Here is a 23090-nt window from a genome sequence, read left to right as displayed (position 1 = left end):
ACAGGTCATGGGGGAGAACGTACAAACTCCGTACAGACAGACGGCGCCCGTAGTCGGGATGGAACCCGGGTCTCCGGCGCTGTGAGGCAGCAACTCTACCCACTGCGCCATCATGCTGCTCCACGGTGACTGTGTAGTTCATTGTCACGTGTACCGAGGTACAGTGCAAAGCTTTTTTGTCGCGTGCGAGCCCGTCAGCGGGAAGACGATACCGCTGGCAAGGAAGGCTCTAGAAGGGGTGTCTGACTGGGTCTCTTTGATGCCATCAGGTGGAGATGAGTTGGAAGAGCTTCAACCAAGGAGATGTCTTCTTGCTGGATCTGGGCAAGCTGATCGTGCAGTGGAACGCCCCGCACAGTAACCACATGGAGCGCCTGAAGGTAACGGGGGGGGGGAGGAGTGGGTGGAGGGTAGAACAGCGCGGACTGATCGGCCAGCCAGGTCGGGTGGGATGGAGAGGGGCAGCGAGGGGCAGACGCCCAACATCTCAGGGAACTCATCCATTTTACGAGGACGTTTCTCAGGACTCGAGGGCCTGAGCTAGAGGGGGAAGTTGAGCTCGCTGGGGTTCCTTGGAGCGGATGGGACATGTTGGCCGGTGTGGGCAAGTTGGGCCAATGGACAATAGGTGCAGGAGTAGGCCATTCGGCCCTTCGAGCCAGCACTGCCATTCAATGTGATCATGGCTGATCATCCACAATCAGTACCCCGTTCCTGCCTTCTCCCCATACCCCCTGACTCCGCTATCCTTAAGAGCTCTATCTAGCTCTCTCTTGAATGCATTCAGAGAATTGGCCTCCATATCTCTATATCTCTCCAAACCTGTCCTATCCATGTACCTGTCTAACTGTTTCTTAAACGTTGGGATAGTCCCAGCCTCAACCACATCCTCTGGCAGCTTGTTCCATACACCCACCACCCTCTGTGTGAAAAAGTTACCACTCAGATTCCTATTAAATCTTTTCCCCTTCACCTTGAACCTGTGTCCTCTGGTCCTCGATTCCCCTACTCTGGGCAAGAGAATCTGTGCATCTACACGATCTATTGCTCTAATGGAGAAAAGGAATAGGTGACGTTTCAGGTGACTTCTTCAGACTGAGAGTCGGGAATGGGAGTCGAGAGATATAGGAACATCGAAAATAGGTGCAGGAGGTCATTCGGCCCTTCGAGCCAGCACCGCCATTCATTGTGATCATGGCTGATCGTCCACAATCAGTAACCCGTACCTGCCTTCTCCCCATACCCCTTGATTCCACTTGCCCCTAGAGCTCTATCTAACTCTCTTTTAAATTCATCCAGTGAATCGGCCTCCACTGCCCTCTGTGGCAGAGAATTCCACAAATTCACAACTCTCTGGGCGAAAAAGTTCCTTCTCACCTCAGTTTTAAATGGCCTGCCCTTTATTCCTAGACTGTGGCTAGAAACATAGACAATAGGTGCAGGAGGAGGCCATTCGGCCCTTCGAGCCAGCACCGCCATTCAATATGATCACGCCTGATCATTCTCATTCAGTACCCCGTCCCTGCTTTCTCCCCATACCCCCTGACTGATTGTGGATGGTCAGCCATGATCATATGTTGAATGGCAGTGCTGGCTCGAAGGGCCGAATGGCCTCCTCCCGCACCTGTGTTTGGACGTTTGGATGTTTCACCCTCTCCTCGTTTGCAGGCGATGCAACTGGCCAAGGACATCCGGGACCGGGAGAGAGGTGGGCGCGGGCAGATCGCGGTGGTGGACGGGCAGAACGAGGACGGCTCTGGGGACCTGGTGCGCCTGATGGGCTTCCTGCTGGGAGAACGGAAGGAGATTAAACCGGCCGTTCCCGACGAAGTGGTGGACCAGCAGCAAAGACAATCCATCAAACTATACCGGTGAGATAGAGTGCCGTGATCACGAGGATCTCTGGATCTCTCAGCATCTGTGGAGAACATGGATAGGTGACGTTCCACAGAGTGCTGGAGTAACACAGCGGGTCAGGCAGCATCTGTGGAGAACATGGATAGGTGACGTTCCACAGAGTGCTGGAGTAACACAGCGGGTCAGGCAGCATCTGTGGAGAACGCGGATAGGTGACGTTCCACAGAGTGCTGGAGTAACTCAGCGGGTCAGGCAGCATCTGTGGAGAACGCGGATAGGTGACGTTTCACAGAGTGCTGGAGTAACTCAGCGGGTCAGGCAGCATCTGTGGAGAACACGGATAGGTGACGTTCCACAGAGTGCTGGAGTAACTCAGCGGGTCAGGCAGCATCTGTGGAGAACATGGATAGGTGACGTTTCACAGAGTGCTGGAGTATCTCAGCGGGTCAGGCAGCATCTGTGGAGAACGCGGATAGGTGACATTTCAGGTTAGGATCCTTTCTTCAGGCTGATTGTAGGGTTTACGTGCAGGTAGATAAATGATGGAGAAACAAGGAACTGCAGATGCTGGTTTACAAATAAAGACACAAAGTGCTGGAGTAACTCAGCGGGTCAGGCAGCATCTTTAGATAACACAGATTGGTGATGTTTCGGGTCGGGACCCTTCTTCTGACTTGTACTTTGAAGAAATTCTTCTCTTCTTTGTTTATACTAAATTTTTAGTTTAGTTTAGTTTAGAGATATAGCACAGCAACAGGCCCTTCGGCCCACCGAGTCCGCGCTGACCAGCGATCCCCGCACACTAACACTATCCTACACACACTAGGGACAATTTCTACATTTACACCAAGCGAATTAACCTATAAACCTGCACGTCTTTGGAGTGTGGGAGGAAACCGGAGCGCCCGGAGAAAACCCACGCCAGTCACGGGGAGAACGTACAAACTCCGTACAGACAGCGCCGGTAGCGGGGATTGAACCCGGGTCTCTGGTGCTGTGAGGCAGCAACTCTACCGCTGCGCCAACTAAGAGAAGACCTTGAGGTGATCCATTGTATCTCCTATGGGCTGGTTGGCTGCCTGTTTCCATGATGCTGTTCGTCATAAGTGATAGGAGCAGAATTAGGCCATTCGGCCCGTCAAGTCTACTCCGCCATTCAGTCATGGCCGATCTATCTCTCCCTCCTCACCCCATTCTCCTGCCTTCTCCCCATAACCCCTGACACCCGCACTGATCAAGAATCTATCTATCTCTGCCTTAAAAATATCCACTGACTTGTGGCCTCCACAGCCGTCTGTGGCAAAGAATCCCACAGATTCACCACCCTCTGACTAAAGAAATTCCTCCTCATCTCCTTCCCAAAGGAACGTCCTTTAATTCTGAGGCTGTGCCCTCTGGTCCTAGACTCTCCCACTAGTGGAAACATCCTCTCCACATCCACTCTATCCAGGCCGCTCACTATTCTGTACGTTTCAATGAGGTCCCCCCTCATCCTTCTAAACCGTTGTATATGTGTGCTGAGACACCCCCCCCCCCTCACCTCTCCTCGCCTCCTCTTTCTCTGCAGGGTGACCGACTCGGATGGAAACCTGGTGGTGCAGGAGGTGGGTCTGAGACCCCTGACCCAGGACCTGCTGCACAGCGATGTAAGTTGTTGGAGCTTTACACAGCCACGTTAAATGTTACTTCACCTGGCTGTGTGTCCTGTTGCTTTTCGCTTAGTGTGGCTGTATGGTCACTCAAAGTTCACTGGACCTTAGTTGGTGCACGTGACAATAAATTGAATCTTGATCTTGGTGGGGGGGACGGAGGGGAGACTTACTTTGTAATATATCTTATTGACTTACAGACACACACACTGACGTACACACACACACACACACACACACACACACACACACACACATCTACACAGACGCACACACACACACACACACACACACAGACACACACACATCTACACAGACGCACACACACACACACACACACACAGACACATACACACACACACACAGACGCACACACACACACACACACACACACACTGACGCACACACACACAGACACACACACAGACACACACACAGACACATACACACACACACACACACAGACACACACACACACACAGATGTACACAGTGAGATACACACATACACAGACACGCAAGCACTGACACACACAAACACACACACACTGACATACACACACACACAAACACGCACAGTGAGATACACACATACAGACACGCAAGCACTGACACACATACATATAAACGCACACACACTGACACACACATACTGACATACACACGCACACACTGATGTACCCACACACACTGAGATACATACATACAGACGCACACGCACTGATGCACGTACACACTCACACACACTCACACAAAGACACACGCACTCATAGACATACACACACGCACTCATAGACATACACACACACACTCACACACACAGACACACACACAAACATACACACACACACACACAAACATACACACACGTACACACACATACACACACACTCACACACTAACACACACACACACAGACACTCTCACACACACAGACACACACACAGAGACACTCTCACACACACAGACACACTCACACACACACAGACACACTCACACACATGGACATAAAATGTGCCCGCATTATATGTGCATACACAAATATGATGAGGATTTGCTGTGGGTTTTGAGCCGTGTCGTGCCTGTGTTTCAGGAGTGCCACATCGTGGACCAGGGTGGAGTCCAAGTCTTTGTGTGGAAGGGCAAGCGGGCGTCCCAGACCGAGCGCCAGTCTGCGCTGACCAGAGCACTGGTGAGTGGAGCACTGTACTCAGCAGGTCAGGCAGCATCTGTGGAGAACATGGATAGGTGACGTTTCACAGAGTGCTGGAGTAACTCAGCAGGTCAGGCAGCATCTGTGGAGAACATGGATAGGTGACGTTTCACAGAGTGCTGGAGTAACTCAGCGGGTCAGGCAGCATCTGTGGAGAACATGGATAGGTGACGTTTCACAGAGTGCTGGAGTAACTCAGCGGGTCAGGCAGCATCTGTGGAGAGAAGGAATGGGTGACGTTTCGGGTCGAGACCCTTCTTCAGACTGATGTCGGGAGGGGGAGCGGGACAAAGATAGAATGTAGTCGGAGGCAGGAAGACGAGTGGGAGAACTAGGAAGAGGGAGGGGATAGAGAGGGAAAGCAGGGACTATCTGAAGTTAGGGAAGTCAATGTTCATACCGCTGGGGTGTAAACTACACAAGCGAAATATGAGGTGCTGTTCCTCCAGTGCCCTCTGGGCCTAATACGGGACAAGAGTGGTTCCCGTACGGGACCAACTGATTTAGCCCAGTATTCGGGATGTCCCGGCTAATACGGGACAGTTGGCGACTGTACTGTGCCGTGATACATCCCGGTAAAATGCTTTGTGTGTGTCCCACCAGGGCTTTGTCACGGCCAAAGGTTACGGTCCACACATCAACATCGAGGTGGAGAACGAGGGGGCAGAGTCGGCTTTGTTCAGGCAGCTGTTCCAGCGCTGGACTGTCCACGATCAGACCATTGGCCTCGGCCGGACACACAGCCTCGGCAAGATCGGTACGTCAGGGTGGGGAGGAGAAAGAGAGTCAGAGAGAGATACAGTGTGGAAACAGGCCCTTCACAGAGTGATACAGTGTGGAAACAGGCCTTTCATACAATGATACAGTGTGGGAACAGGCCCTTCACAGAGTGACACAGTGTGGGAACAGGCCCTTCACAGAGTGATACAGCGTGGGAACAGGCCCTTCACAGAGTGATACAGCGTGGGAACAGGCCCTTCATACAGTGATAGTGTGGAAACAGGCCCTTCACAGAGTGATACAGTGTGGGAACAGGCCCTTCACAGAGTGATACAGCGTGGGAACAGGCCCTTCACAGAGTGATACAGCGTGGGAACAGGCCCTTCACAGAGTGATACAGCGTGGGAACAGGCCCTTCACAGAGTGATACAGCGTGGGAACAGGCCCTTCACAGAGTGATACAGCGTGGGAACAGGCCCTTCATACAGTGATAGTGTGGAAACAGGCCCTTCACAGAGTGATACAGTGTGGAAACAGGCCCTTCACAGAGTGATACAGTGTGGGAACAGGCCCTTCACAGAGTGATACAGCGTGGGAACAGGCCCTTCACAGAGTGATACAGCGTGGGAACAGGCCCTTCATACAGTGATAGTGTGGAAACAGGCCCTTCACAGAGTGATACAGTGTGGAAACAGGCCCTTCACAGAGTGATACAGCGTGGAAGCAGGCCCTTCGGCCCAACTTGCCCACACCAGCCAACATGTCCCAGCTGCATTAGTCCCACCTGCCCACGTTTGGTCCATATCTCCATCGAGTCACAGAGTCATAGAGTGATACAGCGTGGAAACAGGCCCTTCGGCCCAACTTGCTCACACCGGCCAACAATGTCCCACCCACACTGGTCCCACCTGCCCACGTTTGGTCCATATCCCTCCAAACCTGTCCAATCCATGAACCTGTTTCTTAAACATTGGATAGTCCCAGCCTCAACTACCTCCTCTGGCAGCTCGTTCGGGCAGAACGTTGGCGCAGTGGTAGAGTTGATCCCGACTACGGGCGCTGTCTGTGTGGAGTTTGTACGCTCTCCCCGTGACCTGTGTATAGTTTTCGCCGGGTGCTCTGGTTTCCAAAGACGTGCAGGTTTGTAGGTTAATTAGCTTGGTAACGTTGAAAATTGTTCCTAGTGTGTGTAGGATAGTGTTAGTCATAAAGTCATAGGGGAGGGGAAGGGGGAGTGGAGGGGTAGAGAAGAGAGGGAGGGAGTGGTGGGGGAGGATGGTGGGGGGAGGGGAGGGGGGAGGGAGGGAGGGGGAGGGAATGGGGATAGAGGAGGGGGAGTTGTGGGGGGAGGGGAGGGGGGAGGGAGTGGGGATAGAGGAGGGGGAGGAGTGGGGGTTGTGGGGGGAGGGGAGGGGGAGGAGTGGGGGTTGTGGGGGGAGGAAGGGGAGAGAGGGAGGGAGGGAGAGGAGAGGGGGTTATGGGGGGAGGGGAGGGGGAGGGAGTGGGGGAGGGTGTGGTGAGGGAAGGGGGAGGGTGGTGGGGGGAGGGGAGGGGAGGGGTAGAGAAGAGGGGGAGGGAGTGGTGAGGGAAGAGGGAGGGTGGTGGGCCCGAGTGGAAGGAGAGGGGGTTGTGGGGGGAGAGGGAGGGGAGGGAGTGGGGGAGGGAGGGAGGAGAGGGGAGGGAGTGGGGGTAGAGGAGGGTGGGTTGTGGGGGGGAGGGGAGGGGAGGGGGAGGGAGTGGGGGGAGGGAGGGAGAGGGGAGGGAGTAGGGGTAGAGGAGGGGGAGGGGGGGGGGTAGGCAGAGGTGACCCCGATGGTTGACCTCACCCATCACTCTCTCCCCTGGTTGTCTCCCCAGCCAAGGTGGAGCAGCAGAAGTTTGACGCCATTGAGATGTACGCCAGACCGGAGCAGGCCGCACAGGAGAGGATGGTGGACGATGGGACTGGGGAGGTTGAGGTAAGGGTCACCTGATTGTCACCTGTACCCCAGGTGCAGCCAAGAGCTTTGTTTTACATGCTACCCAAACAGACCTGATAGTAAGTTTATCTAGGGGTTGCCAACTCTCTCACTCCCAAATACGGGACAAGGTAACGCCACCGCCCCGCGCCCCACGTGACCTCACCCAGTCAGCAGCCAGGTGCTCCCGCTCCACCAATGGCGGCCGCCCGGGCCGGGAGGCGGGTTACTACGCAACCTCTGTTAGGTGGCGCCGGGGCCTCCGGACCTACACTGTCCGGGCCTACACTGTCCGGGCCTACACTGTCCGGGCCTACAGCGTCTGGGCCTACAGCATCCGGGCCTACACTGTCTGGGCCTACACCGTCTGGGACTACAGCGCCCGGGCCTACAGTATCCGGGCCTACAGCGTCCGGGCCTACAGTGTCCGGGCCTACACTGCCCGGATGGTAGACACAGATTTTAACCAGCATCTGCAGTTTTTTTTTCCTACTACAGCGTCCGGGCCTACAGCGTCCGGGCCTACAACGACCGGGCCTACACTGTCTGGGCCTACACTGTCCGGGCCTATTGTCCGGGCCTACAGTGTCCGGGCCTACAGTGTCGGGGCCTACACTGTCTGGGCCTACAGTGTCCGGGCCTATTGTCCAGGCCTACAGTGTCCGGGCCTACAGCGTCCCCCGGGCCTAATGTGGGACAAGGGCGGTCCCGTACGGGACAAATCAATTTAGCCCAAAATATGGGATGTCCTGGCTATTACGGGGACAGTTGGCAACCCTAGTTTTATACAAAGTTCATTAGAGATAGGAACAGAATTAGGCCATTCGGCCGATCAAGTCTACTCCGCCATTCAATTACTTCTGATCTATCTCTCCCTCCTAACCCCATTCTCCTGCCTTCTCCCCATAACCCCCGACACCTTAGACAGACACAAAATAGTGGAGTAACTCAGCGGGTCATGCAGCATCTCTGGAGAGAAGGATTGGGTGATGTTTTGGGTCGAGACCCTGAAATGATCCGACCCATCCCAACCCGAAACCTCACCCGTTCCTTCTCTCCAGAGATGCTGCATGACCCGCTGAGTTACTCCAGCATTTTGTGTCTATCTTCGGTTTAAACCAGCATCTGCAGTTCCTTCCTGCACACCCCCGACACCCTTACTAAACAAGAATCTAACAATACCCACTGACTTGTGGCCTCCATAGATTCACCACCCTCTGACTAAAGAAATTCCTCCTCATCTCCTTCCTAAAGGAACGTCCTTTAATTCTGAGGCTGTGCCCTCTGGTCCTAGACTCTCCCACTAGTGGAAACATCCTCTCCAGGCCGCTCACTATTCTGTACGTTTCAATGAGGTCCCCCCTCATCCTTCTAAACTCCAGCGAGTACAGGCCCAGTGCCCACAAACGCTCATCATATGTTAACCCACTCATTCCTGGGATCATTCTCGTGAAGCTAAAGATGGGCCGAAGGGCCAGTTTCTACGCTGTGTGAGTATGTTCTGTCCAAATCTCTCCTCGTAACTGGAGCCTGCCAATCCAGGTGATAGCCAGCACCGCCATTCAATGTGATCATGGCTGATCATTCTCAATCAGTACCCCATTCCTGCCTTCTCCCCTTACCCCCTGACTCCGCTATCCTTAAGAGCTCTATCTAACTCTCTCTTAAATGCATCCAGAGAATTGGCCTCCACTGCCTTCTGAGGCAGAGAATTCCACAGATTTACAACTCTCTGACTGAAAATGTTTTTCCTCATCTCCGTTCTAAATGGCCTACCCCTTATTCTTAAACTGTGGCCCCTGGTTCTGGACTCCCCCAACATTGGGAACATGTTTCCTGCCTCTAACGTGTCCAACCCCTTAATAATCTTATACGTTTCGATAAGATCCCCTCTCATCCTTCTAAATTCCAGTTTATACAAGCCTAGTCGCTCCAGTCTTTCAACATATGACAGTCCCGCCATTCCGGGAATTAACCCGGTGAACCTAGCTTCGTTGCTACCCAGTGGTAACTCGTGTTGAAAGAGGATAAAGAGGGGTCCAGTGTTAGAGGGGCCGCCAAAGGAACAGAGCGGGTTCCACTGGAGACTACAACGATCGTTTTGTACCTTTGTCAGCGCCCTATATATTGCGACTGTTGGTATACCTCGTGTACGGTACGCCCAGGGATATCACTGTGATACGTCACATCTGATAATAATATCTATCTATCTACCTCCCTCCCTCCCTCCCTCCCTCCCTCCCTCCCTCCCTCCCTCCCTCCCTCCCTCCCTCCCTCCCTCCCTCCCTCCCTCCCTCCCTCCCTCCCTCCCCCCCTCCCTCCCTCCCTCCCCTCCCTCCCCTCACTCCCTACCTCCCTACCTCTCTCCTTCCCTCCCACCCCCTCCCCCTCTCCCTCCCTCTCTCTCTCTCTCCCTCGTGCAGGAGTGGAGAGTTGAGGACCAGGAGTTGGTGGTGGTGGACAGGAGATGGCACGGGCTGTTCTACAGCAAGGAGTGTTACCTCATCCTGTACACGTACATCGTCAACAACAAACCCCGCTACATCCTCTACATCTGGCAGGTTTGGGCATTCCCCCCCCCCATTTCCACCCCCCCACCCCACTCCCCCCCCCCCGCCAACTGGGACTCTCTCCCCTCTGATTCAGACCCACCCTTCCACATAAGGGTTGCCAACTATCTCACTCCCAAATACAGGACAAGGTGACGTCACCGCCCCGTGCCCCACGTGACCTCACCCAGCCAGCGGCCACGTGCTCCCGCTCTACCAATGGCGGTCGCCCGGGCCGGGAGGCGGGTGGCTACGCAACCTCCGTGAGGTGGCGCCCGGGCGTCCGGACCTTGACTGTCCTGGCCTACACTGTCCGGGCCTACACTGTCCGGGCCTACAGTGACCGGGCCTACAGTGTCCGGGCCTACACTGTCTGGGCCTACACTGTCCGGGCCTACAGTGACCGGGCGTACAGTGTCCGGGCCTACACTGTCCGGGCCTACACTGTCCGGGCCTACACTGTCCGGGCCTACACTGTCCGGGCCTACAGTGTCCGGGCCTACAGTGTCCGGGCCTACACTGTCCGTGCCTACAGTGTCCGTGCCTACAGTGTCCGGGCCTATAGTGTCCGGCCCCACAGTGTCCGGGCCTACAGCGTCTGGGCCTACAGCGTCGTCCAGGCCTACAGTGTCCGGGCCTACAGCGCAGTCCAGGCCTAATACGGGACAAGGGCGGTCCCGTACGGGACAAAACAATGTAGCCCAAAATACAGGATGTCCCGGCTAATACGGGACAGTTAGCGACCCTAACTCTGCACATTCCCCCCCTCCCCCCCACGTCAATTGGGACTCACTCCCCTCTGATTCAGACCGACCCTTCCACAGTCAGCAGCCTGACGTCTTTGCTGTTTGTGTAATTTAGTTTAGTTTAGAGATACGGAAACAGGCCCTTCGGCCCACCAAGTCCGTGACGATATGCAATCACTCCTAGTCTAGCACTCTCACACACACTGCAGAAGCCAATTAACCTACAAACTTCCCCTATCCATGTTCTCCACAGATGCTGCCTGACCCGCTGAGTTACTCCAGCACTTTATGTGTGTGTGTGTGTGTGTGTGTGTGTGTGTGTGTGTGTGTGTGCGTACGTGTGTGTGTGCGTGTATGTGTGCGTGCGTGTGTGTGTGTGTGCGTGCGGTTTTAAACATGTTGATGGTTTGCCATTTCAGGGTAAACACGCTAGTCACGCGGACATCACGGCTTCCGCCTACCAGGCCATGACCCTTGACCAGAAGTATGGCGGTGAGGCCGTGCAGGTGCGAGTGGCCATGGGCAAGGAGCCGCGGCACCTCACGGCCATCTTCAGAGGCCGGCTCGTCGTCTTTGAGGTAAAGTTGCAGAGATGGGTGAAGGCTAGGGTTGCCAACTATCTCACTCCCAAATATGGACAAGGTGACGTCACGGCCCCCCGCCCCACGTCACCTCACCCAGCCAGCGGGCACGTGCTCTCACTCCACCAATGGCAGCCCCCCGGGCCGGGAGGCGGGTTGCTACATAACCTTCGTTAGCTCGGGCCTCCGGGCCTACAGCGTCAGGGCGTACAGCGTCGGGGCCTACAGCGTCGGAGCCTACAGCGTCCGGGCCTACTGTGTCGGGGCCTACAGCGTCCGGGCCTACAGCGTCCGGGCCTACAGCGTCCGGGCCTACAGCGTCCGGGCCTACAGCGTCGGGGCCTACAGCGTCGAGGCCAACGGTGTCGGGGCCTACAGTGTCGGGGCCTACAGTGTCGTGGCCTACAGTGTCGTGGCCTACAGTGTCCGGGCCTACAGTGTCCGGGCCTACAGTGTCGGGGCCTACAGTGTCCGGGCCTACAGTGTCGGGGCCTACAGTGTCGGGGCCTACAGTGTCGGGGCCTAATACGGGACAAGGGCGGTCCCGTACGGGACAAACCAATTTAGCACAGTCTACGGGATGTCCCAGCTAATACGGGGCAGTTGGCAACCCTAATGGGTGGAGAGGGGCTTGGGTGTGTTAGTGCAAGATTCACAAAAAGTTCATAAGTGTATAAGTGATAGGAGCAGAATTAGGTTATTCGGCCCATCGAGTCTACTCAGTTCAGATATCAGTTTAATTTATTGGCACGCGTACCGAGCGAGGTACAGTGAAAAGCTTTTGTTGCGTGCAGTCCAGTCGACAGAAAGACAATACATGATTACAATCCAGCCATTTTCCCAACCATTGATCTATCTCTCCCTCCCAACCCCATTCTCCTGCCTTCTCCCCATAACCCCTGACACCCGCACTGATCAAGAATCTATCTATCTCTGCCTTAAAAAGACCCACTGACTTGTGGCCTCCACAGCCGTCTGTGGCAAAGGATTCCTCCCCCCTCCTCCCCTTCCCCCTCCCCTCCCCTCCCCCCCCCCCCTCCCTCCCCCTCCCTTCTCCCCCATCAATCAATGCAAGGGTTAATACTGTGGAAGCCATGTTATGCTAGTTGTGGGGCAGTGGGTTGCTGTCTTAGTCCCCAGTCATCCTCTGACTCTAAGTCCGAGGATGAAAATAATTCAGCCATTCCAGACAACGGGTCTTAGACAATAGACAATAGGTGCAGGAGGAGGCCATTCGGCCCTTCGAGCCAGCACCGCCATTCAATGTGATCATGGCTGATCATTCTCAATCAGTACCCCGTTCCTGCCTTCTCCCCATACCCCCTGACTCCGCTATCCTTAAGAGCTCTATCTAGCTCTCTCTTGAATGCATTCAGAGAATTGGCCTCTACTGCCTTCTGAGGCAGAGAATTCCACAGATTCACAACTCTCTGACTGAAAAAGTTTTTCCTCATCTCTGTTCTAAATGGCCTACCCCTTATTCTTAAACTGTGGCCCCTGGTTCTGGACCCCCCCAACATTGGGAACATGTTTCCTGCCTCTAACGTGTCTAACCCCTTAATAATCTTATACGTTTCGATAAGATCCCCTCTCATCCGTCTAAATTCCAGTGTATACAAGCCTAGTCGCTCCAGTCTTTCAACATATGACAGTCCCGCCATTCCGGGAATTAACCTAGTAAACCTACGCTGCACGCCCTCAATAGTAAGAATATCCTTCCTCAAATTTGGAGACCAAAACTGCACACAGTACTCCAGGTGCGGTCTCACTAGGGCCCTGTACAACTGCAGAAGGACCTCTTTGCTCCTATACTCAACTCCTCTTGTTATGAAGGCCAACATTCCATTGGCTTTCTTCACTGCCTGCTGTACCTGCATGCTTCCTTTCAGTGACTGATGCACTCGGATACCCAGATCTCGTTGTACTGGATACAAACCTCCCTTGTTTTCTTCTGAGCGCGCACCGGATTTGGTTGTTGTATTGTTTTGAGTGGGAGACTCACGCCTGCCTGTGTTACCCCTCCTATCATAAGCCTGGCACTCGGCTTGTAATACCTCCCAACCTTTCCTGGCCCCCCCCCCAGGGACCCCAATCCCCCAGGTGCGTGCACCGCTCATCCAACTCCCAACTTCCTCGTGGCGTTTGACCGCTTCCTCCTTCCATTCTTTGATGCGCTTTTTTCCCATTTCTTTCCCGCATCGCGCTCCCACATCAATTGTTGTGCCCTGTTTAAAGTCTCAACACTTCATGTTCCCCTTTGTCGGCAAGGCTTCGTCACCTAGCCTCTTAGTCAGAGACGCTGACAACTGTCTGAAATCTTTACTTTCTCCCGGATCCAAAAAACACATGTGCTGTACCGGCGACCCACCGTTGCTCTTATCCATCGCCTGTCCCATCCCTGGCCTGACGATCGATCACTGTACCACGTTATAATATTGATCTTAAATTTACCCAGACCACAGACTCATGCGATAAAGACTCTTACCTCAATTCCCTTGCTTTCCTGTTCGTTGTGGCTCTCGGATGGGAACCAGATCAACCTCGGGCGAGGGATCAACAATGTTCACAGTCGGGGACCCGACTCGAGGGGCCGGGAGCGCGCACAGAACCCCCCTCCGAAGTCTCTGTTCCACTGTTGCCACTTGTGCGCCCCAACGAGATGCTGCCGACTACGATGAATGTGATAGTCGCCTAGACTTATCTATGAAATAATTCAAAGAACACAAGACTCAGTTAACAAAACCTTTTACTTTAACACCAAGGTGGGAGAAGACACAGAGACCTGAGTGTACTGTGTATCGTTCACTCAGGTACCTACTTCTGTCCCCTCAAAGAATACCCTGAATACAGGCGTGGGTTATTGAGACAGAGGTTCACCTGCACCTCCTCCAACCTCATCTACTGCATCCGCTGCTCCAGATGTCAACTTATTTACCAAACGCAGGCTCGGCGATCGCTTCGCTCAACACCTGCGCTCGGTCCGCGTTAACTAATCTGATCTCCCGGTGGCTGAGCACTTCAACTCCCCCTCCCACTCCCAGTCTGACCTTTCTGTCATGGGCCTCCTCCAGTGCCATAGCGAGGCCCACTGGAAATTGGAGGAACAGCACCTCATATTTCGCCTGGGCAGCTTGCAGCCCAGCGGTATGGACATCGACTTCTCCAACTTTAGATAGTTCCTCTGTCCCTCTCTTCCCCTCCCCTTCCCAGATCTCCCTCTATCTTCCTGTCTCCACCTATATGCTTCTTTTGTCCCCCCCCCCTGGCATCAGTCTGAAGAAGGGTCTCGACCCGAAACGTCGCCCATTCCTTCTCTCCTGAGATGCTGCCTGACCTGCTGAGTTACTCCAGCATTTTGTGAATAAATACCCCCGACTACAGGCAATATTTATGCAGCTCAAAAAACACATCCGGCAGTTTTCCACAGTTACATGACATAAGCTAGTCTTAACAATAACATAGTAGAGTTCCTTTAATTGTGTTAGGGAGTCAAGCAGGAGTATGGAGGAGTTGCATAGCTAAGATGATTAGAGAGGCACCATTGTGCGATAAGGAGGCACCATCGGATCTAGTTCAGAACATTGGAATGTCAAGTCCTCAATAAACCATGAGAAACAACTTTTTATCTGCAGGTGTCTGGTACCGTGAAGGTCGACTTCTCACCGGCCCGTTTTTAGTATAATAGCATGTTCAGCTTAAAATGTCTGCCATAGTTAGCACAAAATGTCTTCCACAGTATTAACCCTTACATCCCTTACAAGGGGCCACAGTTTAAGAATAAGGGGTAGGCCATTTAGAACTGAGATGAGGAAAAACTTTTTCAGTCAGAGAGTTGTGAAACTGTGGAATTCTCTGCCTCAGAAGGCAGTGGAGGCCAATTCTCTGAATGCATTCAAGAGAGAGCTGGATAGAGCTCTTAACGATAGCGGAGTCAGGGGGTATGGGGAGAAGGCAGGAACGGGGTACTGATTGAGAATGATCAGCCATGATCACATTGAATGGCGGTGCTGGCTCGAAGGGCCGAATGGCCTCCTCCTGCACCTATTGTCAATTGTCTATCTAACCCCCTCCCTCCACCTCTCCCCCTCCATCCCTTCTCCTTCCCCCTTCCCTCTTCCCCTTCCTCCCCACCCACTCCAACCCCCTCACTCCTCCCTCCCTACACACCCTCGCTCCCTCGCCCCTCCCTCCCTAGGAGATAGATTTAAACTTTAAAATGTGAATAACTTTACAAATATAACACCGATTTCAATGAAACTTCTTCCATTAGCACCAAAGGGACGACGGTGAGTAAGGTGGGCCTAACATTGTCGCGCTATCGTGGACCGTTTTGGCTGTAGTTCAGGAACAAACAAACAAACAAACAAGAGTTTTAGAATATGGACATCCCTCCAAACCTGTCCTATCCATGTACCTGTCCAACTGTTTCTTAAACGTTGCGATAGTCCCAGCCTCAACTACCTCCTCTGGCAGCTCGTTCCATACACCCACCACCCTCTGTGTGGAAAAGTTACCCCTCAGATTCCTATTTAAATTTTTCTCCTTCACCTTGAACCTATGTCCTCTGGTCCTCGATTCCCCTACTCTGGACAAGAGACTCTGTGCATCTACCCGATCTATTCCTCTCATGATTTTGTACACCTCTATAAGATCTCCCCTCATCCTCCTGCACTCCATGGAATAGAGACCCAGCCTGCTCAACCTCTCCCTGTAGCTCACACCCTCTAGTCCTGGCGACATCCTGGTAAATCTTCTCTGAACCCTCTCCAGCTGCAGTTCCTTCCTCCATCCTCCCTGTGAAGATGAGTTTAGTTTAGAGGTGCAGCGCGGAAACAGGCCCTTCGGCCCACCGGGTCCACGCTTCCCAGCGATCCCCGCACACTAACACTATCCTACACCCACTAGGGACAATTATCTTTACATTTACACCAAGCCAATTAACCTACAAAACCCGCACGTCTTTGGAGTGTGGGAGGAAACCGAAGATCTCGGAGAAAACCCACGCAGGTCACGGGGAGAACGTACAAACTCCGTACAGACAGCGCCCGCGGTCGGGATGGAACCCGGGTCTCCGGCGCTGCATTCGCTGTAAGGCGGCAACTCTACCGCCGCGCCACCGTGACCGCCCTAATTTGCGGAGCTTAGTCTGGACCAAAGATACTAGAGGAGCAAGATGGACCACTCTGTCAAAATCGTCTATACTGAAGTCTAGTATGCAAAGGAGCCATTTTAGTAAGCAAAACCCGCCGTTCAATAGACAATAGACAATAGGTGCAGGAGGAGGCTATTCGGCCCTTCGAGCCAGCACCGCCATTCAATGTGATCATGGCTGATCATTCTCAATCAGTACCCCGTTCCTGCCTTCTCCCCATACACCCTGACTCCGCTATCCTTATGAGCTCTATCCAGCTCTCTCTTGAATGCATCCAGAGAATTGGTCTCCACTGCCTTCTGAGGCAGAGAATTCCACAGATTCACAACTCTCTGACTGAAAAAGTTTTTCCTCATCTCAGTTCTAAATGGCCTACCCCTTATTCTTAAACTGTGGCCCCTGGTTCTGGACTCCCCCAACATTGGGATCCCTCGCAGTGTAATCAGTGTTGTGGGGGAACAGTATGTGTGATGATACCATAACAATGCAGAATACACCTCATCTAGCAATTAGCCAGATTTTTGTTATTTTTCTATTTAAATGTTTCTGCAAGTTTCTGCCTACTAAAATGGCCACCGTGACGTACTACGGTTTTTAGGGTCGAGTGGCCTATCTTGCTCCTCTCGAAGGTAGACACAAATTGCTGGAGTCAACCAGCGGTGTAGGAAAATAACTGCAGATGCTGGTGCAAATCGAAGGTGCTGGAGTAACTCAGTGGGACGGGCAGCATCTGTGGAGGGAAGGAATGGGTGACGTTTTGGGTCGAGACCCTTCTTCAGACCCTTGTTCCTCGAGTATCTCTGGTTTGGCGTTGACGATCCCGTTGATGTTTTTCAGGGGAGCAGCTCGAGGGACAACAACTACGAGACCGAGGACCGCACGAGTCTCTTCCAAGTCCGCGGCAAGAACGAGTACAACACCAAAGCCTTTGAGGTCCCAGCCCGTTCCTTGTCTCTCAACTCCAACGATGTCTTCCTGCTGAAGGCCCCTCACCAATGCTATCTCTGGTATGGCAAGGTAAGCAAACGTAGAAACACAGACAACAGGTGCAGGAGGAGGCCATTCAGCCCTTCGAGCCAGCACCGCCATTCATTGTGATCATGGCTGATCATCGACAATCAGTAACCCGTGCCTGCCTTCTCCCCGTATCCCTTGATTCCACTAGCCCCTAGAGCTCTATCTAACTCTCTCTTAAATCCATCCAGTGAATTGGCCTCCACTGCCCTCTGTGGCAGAGAATTCCACAAATTCGCAACTCTCTGGGTGAAAAAGTTTCTTCTCACCTCAGTTTTAAATGGCCTCCCCTTTATTCTTAGACTGTGTGGCCCCTGGTTCTGGACTCCCCCAACATTGGGAACATTTTTCCTGCATCTAGCTTGTCCAGTCCTTTTATAATTTTGTACGTCTATATAAGATCCCCTCTCATCCTTCTAAACCCCAGTGAATACAAGCCCAGTCTTTCCAATCTTTCCTCATGTGACAGTCCCGCCATCCCGGGGATTAACCTGGTGAACCTACGCTGCACTGCCTCAATAGCAAGGACGTCCTTCCTCAAATTAGGAAGTAACTATTGGATCTGGAGAGGATGTTTGTAATGTTAATTTTCTTCGTTAATTGGAAATCGTCCACAGACTGTAGGATAGTGTTCGTGTGATCGCTGGTCGGCACGGTCTCAGCCGGCCGAAGGGCCTGTTTCCGCACTGTACCTTTAATCCAAAATCTAGTTGGAACAGGTGATGATTGATTAGGAAAATAACTGCAGATGCTGGGTCAAATCGAAGGTATCACAAAATGCTGGAGTAACTCAGTGGGTCAGGCAGCATCTGTGGAGAACATGGATAGGTGACGTTTCACAGAGTGCTGGAGTAACTCAGTGGGTCAGGCAGCATCTGTGGAGAACATGGTCTGATTGATGGTCAGTGTGGACTCGGTGGGCCGAAGGTTCAGTTCAGTTCAGTTTAGTTGAGTTTAGTTTATTGTCCCGTGTACCGAGGTACAGTGAAAAGCTTTTGTTGCGCGCTAACCAGTCAGCGGAAAGACAATACATGATTACAATCGAGCCGTCCACAGTGTACAGATACAGGATAAAGGGAATAATGTTTAGTGCAAGGTAAAGTCCGATCAAAGATAGTCCGAGGGTCTCCAATGAGGTAGATAGTATTTCAGGACCGCTCTCTAGTTGGTGAAAGGACGGTTCAGTTGCCTGATAACAGCCGGGAAGAAACTGCCCCTGAATCTGGAGGACCTGTTTCCACGTGGTATCTTTAAAATAAACTAAAATAACACAAGAGACACCGAAAGAACCTTTCTCCCCGGGTGGAAAAGTCAAAGACTGGAGTGCTTAGCGTTAAGATTTGAGGGGACAAGTTTAAAAGATTCGCTGAGTTACTCCAGCACTCTGTGAAACGCCACCTATCCATGTTCTCCAGAGATGCTGCCTGACCCGCTGAGTTACTCCAACATTCTGTGAAACGTCACCTATCATAGAAACATAGAAAATAGGTGCAGGAGTAGGCCATTCGGCCCTTCGAGCCTGCACCGCCATTCAATATGATCATGGCTGATCATCCAGCTCAGTATCCCGTACCTGCCTTCTCTCCATACCCTCTGATCCCTTTAGCCACAAGGGCCACATCTAACTCCCTCTTAAATATAGCCAATGAACTGGCCTCAACTACCGTCTGTGGCAGAGAATTCCACAGATTCACCACTCTCTGTGTGAAGAAAAACTTTCTCATCTCGGTCCTAAAAGACTTCCCCCTTATCCTTAAACTGTGACCCCTTGTTCTGGACTTCCCCAACATCGGGAACAATCTTCCTGCATCTAGCCTGTCCAACCCCTTAAGAATTTTGTAAGTTTCTATAAGATCCCCCCTCAATCTTCTAAATTCCAGCGAGTACAAGCCGAGTCTATCCAGTCTTTCTTCATATGAAAGTCCTATCCGTGTTCTCCGCAGATGCTGCCTGACCCGCTGAGTTACTCCAGGTTTTTGCGTGTATCTCCGGTGCAGTTGCTTCCTACACGAGGAATGTGAGGGTTTTTTTTGTTCTACACAGTTCCTGTGAACTCTTTGTCTGTGTTACAGGGATGCAGTGGTGATGAGAGAGAGGTTGCCAAGAATGTGGGCAACGCCATCTCCAAGAGGTACAAGGAGAGCGTATACGAGGGTCGAGAGCCTTCCGAATTCTGGGCCCTCCTTCAAGGGAAAGGACCCTACGCCATCAGTAAGAGGTAAGGCCTCTCGTCTTACAGTTGTACAGGGCCCTGGTGAGGCCGCACCTGGAGTACTATGCGCAGTTTTGTTCTCCAAATTTGAGGAAGGACGAGGGGAGGTGAGAGACTGAAGAGGGGCAACTTTTTCACTCAGAGGGTAGTCATTTGGTCATGTGATAGGAGTAGAATTAGGCCATTCGGCCCATCCAGTCTATTCCGCCATTCAATCATGGCTAGGCACAAAATGCTGGAGCAACTCAGCGGGTTAGGCAGCATCTCGGGAGATTTAAAAAAAAATTAATAGACGATAGGCGCAGGAGGAGGCCATTCGGCCCTTCGAGCCTGTACGCACCGCCATTCACTGTGATCATGGCTGATCATTCTCAATCAGTACCCCGTTCCTGCCTTCTCCCCATACCCCCTGACTCCGTTATCCTTAAGAGCTCTATCTAGCTCTCTCTTGAAAGCATCCAGAGAATTGGCCTCCACTGCCTTCTGAGGCAGAGAATTCACAACTCTCTGGGTGAAAATGTTTTTCCTCATCTCCGTTCTAAATGGCCGACCACTTATTCTTAAACCGTGGCCCCTGTCGGGCAGCATCTCAGGAGATCCGCTGAGTTACTCCAGCATTTTGTGTCTACCTTCGATTTTAACCAGCGTCTGCAGTTATTTTTCCTACACATTCAATCATGGCTTAGGTATCACAAAATGCTGGAGTAACTCAGCGGGACAGCCAGCATCTAGGAGAGAAGGAATGGGTGACCCTTCTTCAGACTGATGTCAGGGGGGAGGGGACAAAGGAAGGATGTAGGTGGAGACAGGAAGATAGTGGGAGATCTGGGAAGGGGAAGAGAGGGACAGAGGAACTATCTAAAGTTGGAGAAGTCGATGTTCATACCGCTGGGCTGCAAACTGCCCAGGCGAAATATGAGGTGCTGTTCCTCCAATTTGCGGTGGGCCTCACTATGGAACTGGAGGAGGCCCATGACAGAAAGGTCAGACTGGGAGTGGGAGGGGGAGTTGAAGTGCTCAGCCACTGGGAGATCAGATTGGTTAACGCGGACCGAGCGCAGGTGTTGAGCGAAGCGATCGCCGAGCCTGCGTTTGGTCTCGCCGATGTAAATAAGTTGACATCTGGAGCAGCGGATACAGTAGATGAGGTTGGAGAAGGTGCAGGTGAAGACAGTCTGAAGAAGGGTCTCGACCCAAAACGTCACCCATTCCTTCCTTCACTCCTGAGATGCTGCCTGACCTGCTGAGTTACTCCAGCATTTTGTGATACCTTCAATTTCAACCAGCATCTGCAGTTTTTTTTCCTACACATTTAATCACGGCTGATCTATCTCTCCCCCTCCAAATCTCATCCTCCTGCCCCCTCCCCGTAACCCCCAACATCTAATTGATGCTTGTGGCAGTTGTACAGGGCCCTCGTGAGACCGCACCTGGAGTACTGTGTGCAGTTTTGGTCTCCAAATTTGAGGAAGGATATTCTTGCTATTGAGGGCGTGCAGCGTAGGTTCACTAGGTTAATTCCCGGAATGGCGGGACTGTCGTATGTTGAAAGACTGGAGCGACTAGGCTTGTATACACTGGAATTTAGAAGGATAAGAGGGGATCTTATCGAAACGTATAAGATTATTAAAGGGGTTGGACACGTTAGAGGCAGGAGACATGTTCCCAATGTTGGGGGAGTCCAGAACCAGGGGCCACAGTTTAAGAATAAGGGGTAGGCCATTTAGAACTGAGATGAGGAAAAACTTTTTCAGTCACAGAGTTGTGAATCTGTGGAATTCTCTGCCTCAGAAGGCAGTGGAGGCCAATTCTCTGAATGCGTTCAAGAGAGAGCTAGATAGAGCTCTTAAGGATAGCGGAGTCAGTGGGGTATGGGGAGAAGGCAGGAACGGGGTACTGATTGAGAATGATCAGCCATGATCACAGTGAATGGCGGTGCTGGCTCGAAGGGCCGAATGGCCTCCTCCTGCACCTATTGTCTATTGTCTATTGTCTGGTGACGCTAATTGGTTGTGCTCTGGTTGGTTTAGGTTGCAGGAGGAATACCAGGATGTTAGCCCACGCCTCTTCGAATGCTCCAATCAGACCGGGCGCTTTGTGGCCACCGAGGTGACCGACTTCAACCAAGATGACCTAGACGACGATGACGTGATGCTTCTGGACACCTGGGAGCAGGTAACTTGGACACCTGGGAGCAGGTAACTTGGACACCTGGGAGCAGGTAACTTGGACACCTGGGAGCAGGTAACTTGGACACTTGGGAGCAGGTAACTCCGTGTACAAACACTCTCCCCCAACTCCTGACACACTCATCAGCCATCAGGCCAGGTGTGAGACGCTATGAGGTTGCAGGGTGACTTGGACAGGTTGTGTGAGTGGGCGGATGCATAGCTGATGCAGTTTAATGTGGATAAGTGTGAGGTTATCCACTTTGGTGGTAAGAACAGGAAGGCAGAGTATTATCTGAATGGTGTCAAGTTAGGAAAAGGGGACGTACAACGAGATCTGGGTGTCCTAGTGCATCAGTCACTGAAAGGAAGCATGCAGGTACAGCAGGCAGTGAAGAGAGCCAATGGAATGTTGGCCTTCATAACAAGAGGAGTTGAGTATATGAGCAAAGAAGTCCTTCTGCAGTTGTACAGGGCCCTAGTGAGACCACACCTGGAGTACTGTGTGCAGTTTTGGTCTCCAAATTTGAGGAAGGATATTCTTGCTATTGAGGGCGTGCAGCGTAGGTTTACTAGGTTAATTCCCGGGATGGCGGGACTGTCGTGTGTTGAAAGACTGAAACGACTGGGCTTGTATACTCTGGAATTTAGGATGAGAGGGGATCTTATTGAAACATATAAGATTATTAAGGGATTGGACACGCTAGAGGCAGGAAACATGTTCGCAATGTTGGGGGAGTCTAGAACCAGGGGCCACAGTTTAAGAATAAGGGGTAGGCCATTTAGAACTGAGATGAGGAAAAACCTTTTCACTCAGAGAGTTGTAAATCTGTGGAATTCACTGCCTCAGAAGGCAGTGGAGGCCAATTCTCTGAATGCTTTCAAGAGAGAGCTAGATAGAGCTCTTAAAGATAGCGGAATCAGGGGGTATGGGGAGAAGGCAGGAACGGGGTACTGATTGAGAATGATCAGCCATGATCACATTGAATGGTGGTGCTGGCTCGAAGGGCCGAATAGCCTCCTCCAGCACCTATTGTCTACGGAGTTTGTACGTTCTCCCCGTGACCTGCGTGGGTTTTCTCCGAGATCTTCGGTTTCCTCCCACACTCCAAAGATGTGCAGGTTTGCAGGTTAAATGGCTTGGTATATATGTAAATTTTCCCTAGTGTGTGTGGGGTGGTGCTAAGGTGCATGCATTGCTGGTCGGTGCGGACTCGGTGGGCCGAAGGGCCTGTTTCCATTCCAAATTAAACTAAACTAAAGTCGCCCCCA

At 52.4% G+C, this 23090-nt stretch overlaps 1 protein-coding gene across 1 annotated transcript in view; it reads left to right on the top strand.

Annotated features, from left to right (window-relative positions):
• The window catches only part of LOC144595710 (villin-1-like), a 54163-nt gene that overhangs the window by 19789 nt on the left and 11284 nt on the right, over positions 1–23090 (top strand). The window contains exons 6-16 of the mRNA XM_078403254.1: positions 270–380; positions 1669–1871; positions 3425–3503; positions 4599–4697; positions 5322–5475; positions 7296–7396; positions 9820–9957; positions 11111–11269; positions 17262–17441; positions 19511–19656; positions 21681–21825. Coding sequence (XP_078259380.1) covers positions 270–380; positions 1669–1871; positions 3425–3503; positions 4599–4697; positions 5322–5475; positions 7296–7396; positions 9820–9957; positions 11111–11269; positions 17262–17441; positions 19511–19656; positions 21681–21825 — 1515 coding nt within the window. The remainder of the gene's footprint in view (positions 1–269; positions 381–1668; positions 1872–3424; positions 3504–4598; positions 4698–5321; positions 5476–7295; positions 7397–9819; positions 9958–11110; positions 11270–17261; positions 17442–19510; positions 19657–21680; positions 21826–23090) is intronic.

This window comes from Rhinoraja longicauda, chromosome 8 (assembly GCF_053455715.1).
Source record: "Rhinoraja longicauda isolate Sanriku21f chromosome 8, sRhiLon1.1, whole genome shotgun sequence".
NCBI lineage: Eukaryota > Metazoa > Chordata > Chondrichthyes > Rajiformes > Arhynchobatidae > Rhinoraja > Rhinoraja longicauda.
Note: the sequence above shows the minus strand (reverse complement) of the source record. Positions and strands in the feature narration are given on the sequence as shown.